At 42.5% G+C, this 12,406-nt stretch overlaps 1 protein-coding gene across 1 annotated transcript in view; it reads right to left on the bottom strand.

Moving 5' to 3' along the window:
- The window catches only part of TMEM156 (transmembrane protein 156), a 35,917-nt gene that overhangs the window by 7,279 nt on the left and 16,232 nt on the right, over positions 1 to 12,406 (bottom strand). The window contains 3 exon segments of the mRNA XM_045581879.1: positions 7,397 to 7,410; positions 8,318 to 8,398; positions 10,724 to 10,834. Of these exon segments, the coding sequence (XP_045437835.1) occupies positions 7,397 to 7,410; positions 8,318 to 8,398; positions 10,724 to 10,834 (206 nt within the window).

Here is a 12,406-nt window from a genome sequence, read left to right as displayed (position 1 = left end):
GAGATTCAACCATGACCCGTCTTGGAGGCAGTGGCAATAAATGTCTAAACTGTTACCCGCAAAGTACTAGGTTTCATCATAAGAGCTTCTCAAAAAAATACATGGAACTCAAGTTAATCTTAGCAGATGACTGTGATCAAGACAGATGTGGAAATTTTCAGATGGTTTAGCAATTCTTATTCATTTCTCTAATCTGGCTTCAAAAAGCCTTCCAGTCTTAATGATTTATCCTTATTGCTATGCAGAACTTTAATACTGCCATACATCATTCTAACCTTTTCATCACATAAAAATATTGGCACTTTTGTGCAAGCCCAAGATAGCTGGTAGCTTTTCAAGGCTAATAGATCCAATTATGGTAACTTAAAATAGATTTCCATTATTTCAGACACCAACTCCCTACTATGTACAAAGCTTCGTTTGTTACTATTAACAGTGGTCCTAAAACTACTCATTTGCTCCAAATCTGGCCAGTGTGAAAATCAAATGAGGATGGAAAAATAAATTACTGCAAAATTATCTAGAATTAACAGCTAAAAAGGGGTGGGGAAAGTCATTCAACAGACAGCTGCCAATATTCTGAGCCATTGACTCAGTTTCTGGTTCATTCACACAGCAAATATCCTTAATACTCCAAGGAATGAAACTGATGAAGTGTTTAACCATTTTCCTTTCATTATTTTGAATAGACATTATCAAAAGTTATAATTTAGGGGAGGAAATATTTAGGTCTTTGTGGCAGCCATTCTTTCAACATAGTCAGTGTAGAGTTGTATTTACTTGATAAATATTTATTGGGCACTTATTATGTGCCCTTATATACACTATGCTATGAGCTGGGATGTAGTGATGAGTACTATAAGATAGTGTTCCTGACCTCAATGAGCTACCTGGCTCATGGGAGAGACATCAATTTATATATGTAAAAGCCTAATATGCTAAGTGTCCAACCATTCCACTGTTCAACCAATCACTATGATGCTCACTGACCACCAGGGGGCAGACGCTCTGACCGGTAGGTTAGCATGCTGCTGGGGTCTGGCCAATTGGGACTGGGCAAGATGTGCCGGACACATCCTGGAGCCTTCCAGTGGTCCCTCCCCAACCTCTAAAATATTTCTTTTAATTAATTTCCTTTGAATGCATACTGGGCCTCTAATCAAATAATAACACAAAAACATCAAATAGCCCTGGCAGAGTGGCTCGGTTGGTTGGAGGTCATCCCATAAATCAAATTGTTTCAGGTTCAATTCCTGATCAGGGCACATACCTAGGTTTCTGGTTCAATCCCCAGTCAGGACTCATACTGGAGGCAACTGATCTCTCTCTCTCTCTCTCTCTCTCTCTCTCTCTCTCTCTCTCTCTCTCTCCCTCTCCCCTTCCTCTTTCCCTAAAATCAATAAAAACATATCCTGGGTTAAGGATAAAAAATATATTTTAAATAGCAAGAGTATAATAATTGCCACAAAGAGAGACTTGTATTATGAGGATGTGTAATAAGGGGACTTGACCTAATTTGGGAGATCCAATGTGACTTCCCTGAGGAGGTATCAATTAAACCAGGGTTGGACTTCACTAGACAAAGGCAGGGTGGGAGAAGGAAAGGTGTGCAGGGGATGGCAAGGGAGGGAGGATGGTTCAGGCAGGGAGAGTTTGTGCCAAGATGGAGCAAATGTTTATCTGCATATGTTTTATTATCAATTCTTTTATGCCTGGCATAAATGACTGTCACATAAAGGCATGAAAATAAATCACCCTATTCTGCCTTTAGATTCTTCACACTTATGAAATTCTTCCTGCGCATAGAGTCACCCTCCGCATTTTGATCTATTCTGGAACCGAGCAGATGGCTATAACCTTTACTGTTTTATGAACTCAAATCTGTATTTTAAGAGTCATAAAAATCATAGTTAAGCAAGTAAAAATTGAATTCTTGTGTTATCTTGCTTGGTTGCGAGACATCTGGCCCCGCTGATTTATCTTCTCTTCAGCAGGAAATGGAAACCTGCTTAATCTTTATTAGACTGGCCATAAACATGTTGCATATGATAATTTTATAGTGCCATTCATTTTGTTTGGGGGTAATACAAATTACTGGGTCATCCACTATTGGCCTGCAGTAATTCTCTTTCTTTTTTCTCTCTTTTTTTTTTATTGTTCTTTGTCTGCTTTATTTCTCTCTCTCCTTCTATGGTATAAATAATTCTCTAACATAATAAAGTTCCACTTCCTTTCCTTCATGGTCCCTACATACTCACCCACATTAACTACAAAAAGCATTTCAGCCAGTGCTGGATTGTGACTTTGTGGGTGACCCGCATAGTGTCACACAAGCTTCTACATGCTCGTAGAGGGAAGGTCTCCTCTCAGTTTCCAGTGTTAAATGTTAAAGAGCACGGAGAGTTTTGGTCTGTGAGGAACCAGCAGAGGCGAGCTCCCCAGTTCCCCATTGCCACTGGGGTGCTAGAAAGTGCATTCATTGGAGTTTGAGCCTGACTCTGCTAGGACCTGTCTGTGGGTCAGTGACTTAAACTCTCCTAGCTTCGATGTTCTCATCGTGGGGGAAAAGAGAGAGGTTCTTATGAAATAAAATAAACGATGTGGGTGAAAGAACTGTGCATATAGGACGTACTTACTGAGTTCTTAAAGTTTCATTGGCTTCCCTTCTCCTAAGGCCATGGTCAGCCAACTACGGCTAGCGAGCCACATGAGGCTCTTTGGCCCCTTTAGTGTGGCTCTTTCACAAAATCCACGGCCTAGGCGAGTCTATGTTGAAGAAGTGGCATTAGAAGAAGTTTAAGTTTTAAAAAATTGGCTCTCAAAAATAAATAAATAAATAAATAAATAAATAAATAAATAATAAAAATTAAAAATTGGCTCTCAAAAGAAATTTCAATTCTTGTACTGTTGATATTTGGCTCTGTTGACTAATGAGTTTGCCGATCACGGTCCTAAGTCAACCAGATCCTCCTCAACTGTGGCGTCAGCTCTGGAAAGGCAGTGACTGTGCTGGAGGACATACCACTCTGTTGTCAGCACTTAACACCCGATATGTAGTCCGTATTCAATAGATTTTATTTATTTGTTTGTTTGTTTGTTTGTTTTAATATATTTTATTGATTTTTCAGAGAGGAAGAGAGAGGGATAGAGAGTTAGAAACATCGATCAGCTGCCTCTTGCACACCCCCTACTGGGGATGTGCCTGCAACCAGGGTACATGCCCTTGACTGGAATCCAATCCAGGACCTTTCAGTCCGAAGGCCGATGCTCTATCCACTGAGCCAAACCGGTCCCGGCCGTATTCAATAGATTTTAGTTGAATGTTTGTAGGTGAAGAATTTCAGGTTTAAAAATTTCAGCATGTTTTATGGACCCACGCAGCAGGAATAAGTGGAAGCTTGAATCCCAGAAACCTGGGGTTGTGCAGATGTATTGGCTGTCCAGCCTGTGGGTAGCTCACGGGGCCTCTTGGGGTGCAGAAGGCCAGAGGGGCAGATATTCCCGCTCTCTGCTTCCTGGCCTACACCCCACCAATCAGCCACTCCCCCGTGGTGCTGACGATCCTGGCAGAGATGCAAAACTGCCCGGTGGTGTAAGGCTAGCTTGGCAGCTCAGAGGGGACGTCCAGCGGTAGGGACACCAGCAGAGGTATTCTCACCAAACCATTCCTGTGGTATGAGTTTGGATGCATGTTTAGTTGCCTGGCCTCTCTCTCTCTCTCTCTCTCTTTTTTTTAATATATTTTATTGATTTTTTTACAGAGAGGAAGGGAAAGAGAGAGCTAGAAATGTCGATGAGAGAGAAACATCGACCAGCTGCCTCTTGCACACCCCCCACTGGGGATGTGCCCGCAACCAATGTACATGCCCTTGACCAGAATCGAACCTGGGACCCCTCAGTCCGCAGGCTGATGCTCTACCACTGAGCCAAACCGGTTTTGGCAACCTGGCCTCTCTTAACTCCTCTTTATTTTCCAATCTCAGATTCCCTAACCTTCCTGCTGCTTCTGCCGGTTCCATATTGGTTTTCCAATACATTTCCTTTCTGCCAAGTCAGTCAAATTGGTTTCTATTGTTTGCATCCAGTAATCTGAGTCCTAATCTAAGGCCTCTGCCCCAGCCTTGGTTTCCCCATGGGGTCAACTCATTAAGCACCATGTCTAGGGATACATTCCAAAGCTGCTTTTTGCGTTAATTCTCAAAATCTCTTCCTCAAATGGTCAGTGTTTTCATGATTCTTTAATGTCCTTAGCAATTCTATCAAGTGTGTTCCATGTTCTTCAATGAAGTAGAATGACGCTGCCTCTGATCACTCTTTGTCTCTGTTTGTTTCACCTTCCCCAAAGCCCGAGATTCATTTCTTTTTTTCTTCTTCTTTTTTGTTATTTTATTGATTTTTTACAGAGAAGAAGAGAAAGGGATAGAGAGTTAGAAACATAGATGAGAGAGAATCATCGATCAGTTGCCAGAGTACATGTCCTTGACCGGAATCGAACCTGGGACCTTTCAGTCTGCAGGCTGACGCTCTATCCACTGAGCCAAATCAGTTTCGGCCCAAGATTCATGTCTTGTTCATCTGCTCTTTTAACTCTAGACACATTTCCCCTTAGCGTTACTGTGACCTAGTAAGCTTTTATTGTCCATGAACTACATGCTAGACGTTATGCGAGGGACAAGGATTCAAAGGCGAGTAGGATAAGAATCACCTGTGTGAAGATAATAGTCCAAAGAACAAAATGTAAAATAGATCAATGCCCAGACAGGCAACATATGCCGCCATACTTCTCAGAGCAAGGAAGGAAACACAAGGGACATGTGAAATCTGGGGGTGTGATTCTGTGCGACATCTTTCCTACAGCGAAGCTTCTCATTTATCCCATCCGTGTTTGCTGCGCCCCACTGCGCGCCAGGCTCTGTGCAGGGCCAGGGTCTGGGTAATCTCTCCTGGGTCTCCCTTGTCTCTCTGAGAGTGTGAGCCCTCCTATACTCTGTGTGTACACGTGTAACAATGCTTCCTCCTGAACAACTGAGAGACACTGCAGGACGTACAGCCGGAGCGGACAGCAAGAGGCTCTGCTGAAGTGACTGCAGTCACTGCTCTCTTTGAACTACATTTTTTTTTTTAAACTCGTGTTACTGCTTCTCCAGAGAACCATGCTGGCACATTTTTTTCTGACTGCAGCCTATATAATCCATCATTCCAAAGAGAGGCCTTAAAAACAGCACTCGAGGGGGACATTATTTCCTTTCCATTTCTCTCTCAGAAAGAGCAACTTATAATGGGAGGAGGAAAAATTGCATTTAGGTTAAAGGAATATAAATAACAGGAGGGAATCTGCTTCTTCTCGAAAGGACGCCTCATTTGAAAACAGGCCACCAACCCTCGGCCTAAACATTAATATTATACACCTGGCAATAAAGCCAGAGGGTTTTTAGTGAGAGCTATTAAAGGGTAAGGGTTTCTCTGGTGAATCAAAATCACAGGCTCATAAACACAGGGTGTGGTTAGTCCTGTGGTTAGCCAGAACTTTAAATGTGTGATTCTCCCCATTGTCTATGTTGGCAGGACAACTATCGACTTTTCTTGGTTTCAGTGCTCAAAATTTCAAATTGAAAAGAGAAAGGATTGGGAGTCCCTAAAACAAAAGCCCTACAGAGCCAGGCTAAAACATTCCTGGTGTGTGGATGTCAGGTGTGTGTACTGGATCAGAGCGGACACCAGGGGAAATGCCATTTTTTCTCTTTAAAAGTTAATTTTGGCCCTAGTCGATTTGGCTCATGGATAGAGCGTCGGCCTGAAGACTGAAGGGTCCCCGGTCTGATGCCGGTCAAGGGCACATGCCTGAATTGCAGGTTTAATCCCCAGTGTGGGGTTTGCAGGAGGCAGCCAATCAATGATACTCTCTCATCACTGATGTTTCTATCTTTCTCTCCCTCTCCCTTCCTTCTAAAATCAATAAAAATATATTATTTTAAAAAGTTAATTTTGTCTTTGGAAACAGCCCTGTGATTTTTATTTCATTAACCAAACAAAATTGTCACGGACCACCCAAAATTTCCATCAACTTCCCCCACTGTTAGCTAGTATCCAATGACTATTTAGCTAATGCTTATTTTTAGCTATATATATATATATATATATATATATATATATATATACACATATATATATGTATGTGTATATATATATATATATATATATATATATATATATATACATATACATATACACACACACACACACACACACACACACACACACACACACACACACCGTATTTTTCGGACCATAAGACGCACCAGTTTTTAGAGAAGGGAAATGAAGAAAAAAAGATTCTGAAACAAATAGTGTCCTAAAATATTTCATGTGCATTAAAACCCAACATCACAGTCATAAACACATGTAATCAACCCTGTAAAGTAAACAGCAGCATTTAGAACCATTTTAGAGCCGGGCAAGCACACAGAGACCACACAGAGCCGGGCAAGTAAAAAAACTTTTTTAAAAAAGTATATGTGTAGGCTATATTTGGACCATAAGACGCAGGGACTTTTTCCCCCCACTTCTGGGGGGGGAAAAGTGTGTCTTATGGTCCGAAAAATACGGTGTATATATAAGGCTAAGCAACCGGGCCAACCAGCCAACCAGCCGGCTGGCCAGCAGATGGCTATGATAAGCCCTGACCCCCAGGGGGCAGATGCTCAATGCAGGAGCTGCCAAGAGACAGCAACTTTGCAGAGTGCCCTCTAGAACTCTGGGACACCTCAGGGCATGTCAGACTGCTAGTTTCAGCCCAATCCCCGCAGGCCAGGCTGAGGGGCCAGGCCCAGGGACCCCACCTACCAGAGGGACCCCGCTCACTCTGCAGATGCCCTTCGAGCCGCAGTGCACCGCCCCAGATACACTGGCCAGGGAAAGATCATGAGAGGTTGGCTTCAGGGCGGGTCCAGCCCATCTCACCCAGTCCTTCCCCACTGGCCACCTTCTAATTAATTTCCTTTCAATGTGCACGAGTCCATACACTGGGCCTCTAATAGGTTAATAATGTTACTCCTAATGCTGAGATTAGAAAATATGTACATATTTTTAAAGTGAGCTCTCTTGGCCCAGCTGACATGGCTCAGCGGTTGAGCATCGAACTATGAACCAGGAGGTCATGGTTTGATTCTCGGTCAAGGCACATGCCCAGGTTGTGGGCTCCATCTCCAGCGTGTGGATGTGCAGGAGGCAGCCCGTCAGTGATTCTCTCTCATCGTTGATGATTCTATCTCTCTCTCTCCCTCTCCCTTCCTCTCTGAAATCAGTAAAATGTTTGATTAATTTGTTAATTAATTAATTAAAATAAAAGTGAGCTGTTCAGGTGCACCCAGTCCAACTTTTCCTCCAGCTAGGGGGCTGGGTGCCTGCTAACTTAAATAGCTGAGAACACCTCAGGAGCACAGTCCCCAGTGAGCTGCTGTGCAAATCTCCACATGGCTACAGATGCAGCTGCCGTTGGGGGGGTGGGGGTGGGGTGGGGGGGCAGGATTTGTTCCATTTCCTTTCAGTTCTGAAAACGGTTTTACACACCAGACATGAGGTTTCCTTATGTAACTTCTCACAAAGCACGAAGAAGTCTGCTCCCTGGCTGTGCACGAGGAGATATAGTTATATAACTCGTAATTCTGTGGTTTTCAGCCACGCAAGGATATTATTTCTCCCTGACGAAGAGCCCTTTGGCCCTGTCATAGTCTGCCTCTTCCTTTCCAATGTGATTTGACAGCTTGAATTCAGAAGGAAGCTTCCCAATTTGAAGAAGGAGGTGGCACTACAGTGTCTGCGCTAACAGCCCCCTTGCTGCTCTAATGAGGATTCCCTCACTCCACTTCCATTTCTCGGGAGAGGACAGGGTTCTTTTTAATTGGGGCCGTTAGAAGCTCCCCGCACAATGACACACTCTGCTACGTAAAGGCTCCGGCCAGAGCCAGGCCCGCTCTGCAATTACTTCTTGCAGTTCTGAGAAGTAATGGTATCTTGTCTCATTTAAAAATAAATCCCAGGCTTGTTCCTGATTGCTTTTCCTCCTCTGCCTACCCACACGCATTTCTTCTTGCCAACTGAGCAGCGAACTTGCCATTATTTAAGGAGGTGGTTTTGATTGTGACTGTCCCCTGAGAATAAGACATATTAAACTAGATATCATTTGCCCGTGGGTCCTTTCTTCCAGATACGAGGCTAATTTAAAGGAGCTCCGATCTCGTGGCCTTGAGTGAACAAGGAAAGGGTGAAGTTTTGGAATTCGCTGAGCAGTGTTCTGTTTGCATGTCACAGAGCTCACCTGAAATTACTCGCATTTCCATTGCTCGGGGTTTCTCAGAATCACTTCTTAAGGGAACAGATGAAGGTCTGTATTTATGACCTGTTCCAAGAAAAGAAATGAAATATTTAGATGGTAACCAAGCGCATTCTTAAAATATATTCCCCGTGTTGAGTCCAAGGATTACCAGGGAAAATGGGCCATTCGCAACAGGGCCTGGAATGGTGAGACATAAAGAGCTTTTTCTGAAGTTGTTTTTTCATGAACAAATGTAGGTTCTTTGTAAAACCAGTGTCTTCTCCGCTGCCGTAAATGCTATATGCCATCTCCCTAATGAAAAACCCAGCTCTTGTGAATAGAATGTTACTTTATTTATAATATTATAATACATAGATATCATATACAAAATATCTTATTATTTGATATTTAATATCCTAAATGATGTGACTTTTTATTACTGTATATGCTTGGATTTATAAAGCAAGCCTTTGAAAGCTAGTAAGCTTGTCATGTGGGTCGATGTTCATAAGAACTCAATGTTGCCAAAACCGGTTTGGCTCAGTGGATAGAGCATCGGCCTGCAGACTGAAGGGTCCCAGGTTCGATTCTGGTCAAGGGCATATCCTCAGGGGGGGGGTGTGCAGGAGGAAGCTGATCAATGTTTCTCTCACTGATGTTTCTAATTCTCTATCCCTCTCCCTTCCTCTCTATAAAAAATAAATAAAAATATATTTAAAAAAAAAAAAAAGAACTCAATGTCAATCCCCACTATTTGTCTCTTTCTAGACCCATTTTCTTTCTGAAGCCCAGGGAGGTGACGTGGCTGGTTTCTGTCTCTCTTTTTAGTATGCTATTATATGGAAAAAATAGACTTTAAAAACTCAAAACTAAGCACTATTTGCCATAACATGCATTTATTTAAAATAATATAATTTTCAAAACTAGAAAGATCCTGAGTCTTAATGCTGACATTTTATTAGTTATATAACTCTGGACAGAACACTTGATATCCCTGAGGCTCAGGGTCATTGTTGTTGTTGTTGTTGTTTTGTTTTGTTTTTTAAATCTCAACACTGCAACAACACTCAATTACTCTTTTTTTATTTTTATTTTTTTACAGAGAGCAAGAGAGAGGGATAGAGAGCTAGAAACATCGATGAGAGAGAAACATCGACTAGCTGCCTCCTGCACAGTCCCTACTGGGGATGTGCCCGCAACCAATGTACATGCCCTTGACTAGAATCAAACCTGGGACCCCTCAGTCCGCAGACCGACGCTCTATCCACTGAGCCAAACCGGTTTTGGCATGTTGTTTTTTTAAAAAATAATAATAAAAATAAAAATAATAGCACATACCCTGTTTCCATGGTTTGAGAATCTAGTGAAAATCTTGTGAGAATGTTACTGTACAAATATACAATACAATATTATGATCATTAATCAATGCATTAGGGGTTTTCCATATAAGGTATCAGTAACAAGACTTGATATGAAAGTGCTCTCAGAAATATCAGCAACAAATATTTAGTCGAAAGAATTAATGGCACTTGCACTCTAGCCTAGAGGCAACCATTTGTTTGGCTACTGAAATGACTAGCAGCCTTGCCTGGTAAAGAACATAAGAGCCTTGGGAAATAACACAAACAGCACAATAAACAGCTTTTGTTGATTGAGCGTTGCCATGCTCAACATTGTGTTAAGTTTCTTATGCAATCTCTTCCGCTCAATGCTTACTTCAACCCTGCGTGGTAACGGTGACTAGCCTTGTTTTACAGAGGAAAAAACACTCAGACACAGTAAGCAACTTCCTCAAAGGCACATAACTAGTGAGCGGTAGTACTAGGATTCTAACGGGTCCACCTGTCTCCAAGGACCAGTCTCACACTGACACATTTTTCTCTTGTCTTTAAGAGACCACTACTTTCGATCAGGCCTGATATTAAGCAAGTATATTCATGGGCACGCACTCATAGAGGCAGTATATGGATGGATACCCACCAGCAGGGCAGATATATGCATGGGTACACAACAGTAGGGCTATGACAATAGTTCACATTCAGTGTCCACCCTGATAGGGTGGTTATTAGTTATTAAATATGTTAGTATCATCCCCACTGTCTTGATTTCCAGTTCCACATTTTAGCTCAGCCCAGCCAAAAATCTATGGACACACTCACACTCATTAAAGATCCACCCTAAACCACCCCCCCACTCATCACCTTAACTTAGAGCTCCAATGCTAACATTCTTTATCACCACTCCCTATTGAATTGCCATTAACACACGGTAGGTGCCCAGTAACTGGTAAATTGAACTAAAACAAAATAAAAAAAACAACAACAAAAAAAAACACCTATGGATAAGATTAGGAATCCCTTGAAACTAAATGGATTATATCAAATGATGGATTTATTTCTCAATACTTACTCTGCCACTTCTGCCCTTGCCGATGGACTTCAATGAGAGTGAGCAAAAATACAAGTATAAAAACTAATATTACTAACACATACCAAGTGATCTTCATGGGACAAAAGAAATCTGCAAAGAAAAAAAAATACTATAAAAATACAATAAAAGGACACAATACACAAGAGGTTATGTGGTGGTGCAGCTGGGTTCTATTATGTAGTCTGCCCTTAACTAAAATCTAAGTAGTACATAACTTCACTTTATGGGTATTTGCTCTCCTGAATACTTCCATGATGTACTAAAGGAGGAAATTTGATCAGGTGGCTTCCAGAGATCCATTTAGTTCTGAAATTCTAGGGTTAATTTCTTACAGGTTATGCTCGTGTAAGTTTCACTGTCATTTCTATCACTAGGTTAAGACCAGGACATAGCCAAGCAGCCAAAAATTATATCCTGAAATCAACAAAGATGCATTGAGGATGAGGAGGATGAGGAAGAAAAATAAAGACAGATAAAGAGAAAGGGCTGGGCTGAGGCATAGGAGGTGAAAGCTGCCTTGGCGGATGAATAGTCAGACTCCCCTTTTCATACCAGTTCTCAAGGCGATGATCAGATCAAGAATGTGCATTAATTAAACATGCAGTTATCCAAGCCTAAACTGAATGACGATATAGGTAAATAGTTGTTCTTCAAATGACAGTGAAGCCACATGTGGAGGACGGTCACCATCCAGCAAGAGTTTAGCACGATCTCCTTTGGTCCCGCAGAGACACACTGGCCAGCCGACCCAGGAATCAGTGACTTAAACAAAGGCAACCTCATCATTGCAAGACACAACTGTACTGACTTTCTAAGCCATCCTCCGGACACTCATCCTTGCACACATAACACAGCTAATATTTATTCAACCTAGCAAGATATATAACTGGTATATACCCTTGGATGACTGCCCTGTGTGCTCATGATCTGGGTATCCCTTTCACAGGACCCTCCCTCCATGGGCAGGTGTATACTACACAAGCAGTCAACAGTTATTCAGAGAGGAAGCTGAATGAAGAAAAGTCATAATTGACTGGGATGACATAGTGCTTGGCCTCCCCAATATCATTCCATGACAGCTGCCAAACTTGCATTTCTCACTCAGCAAGATAAAAGTATGTAGTCAGCCCAGCCGGCGTGGCTCAGTGGCTCAGTATCGACTTATAAACCAGGAGGTCATGGTTTGATTCCTAGTCAGGACACATGCCCAGGTTGTGGGCTCGATATCCAGTAGGTGGCATGCAGAAGGCAGCCAATCAATGATTCTCTATCACTGATCTCTCTCTCTCTCTCTCTCTCTCTCTCTCTCTCTCTCTCTCTCTCTCTCTTTCTCTCCTCTCCCCCCCCCCCCTTTTAGAGTCTCTCATGCTCTACCGACTGAGCTAGCCGGGCATTCCCCCCCCCCCCTTTTAAAAAAGGAATAGAAGATTGTTAGTGCCAGCAAAAGCCAAGATGGGTCCAACCACCAGGTGTCCCTGGGCAGTGGTCAAGCCATTAAAAAGAAAAAGAACCATGCATTCATTAAAGTTACATTGCAAGAGCAGAATGTGCACAGTTGAGGCCCAGCCAGCCCACCCACTATGGGAGCACAGCATCAGTGTGAACACAGAGGAATGTTTCCCCACAGCCCATGCCGCACACCTTCCCTGTATCCCTGCAGCC

The sequence above is a fragment of the Pipistrellus kuhlii genome, unplaced genomic scaffold (assembly GCF_014108245.1).
Source record: "Pipistrellus kuhlii isolate mPipKuh1 unplaced genomic scaffold, mPipKuh1.p scaffold_m20_p_1, whole genome shotgun sequence".
NCBI lineage: Eukaryota > Metazoa > Chordata > Mammalia > Chiroptera > Vespertilionidae > Pipistrellus > Pipistrellus kuhlii.
This window is presented reverse-complemented; position numbering and strand designations above follow the sequence as displayed.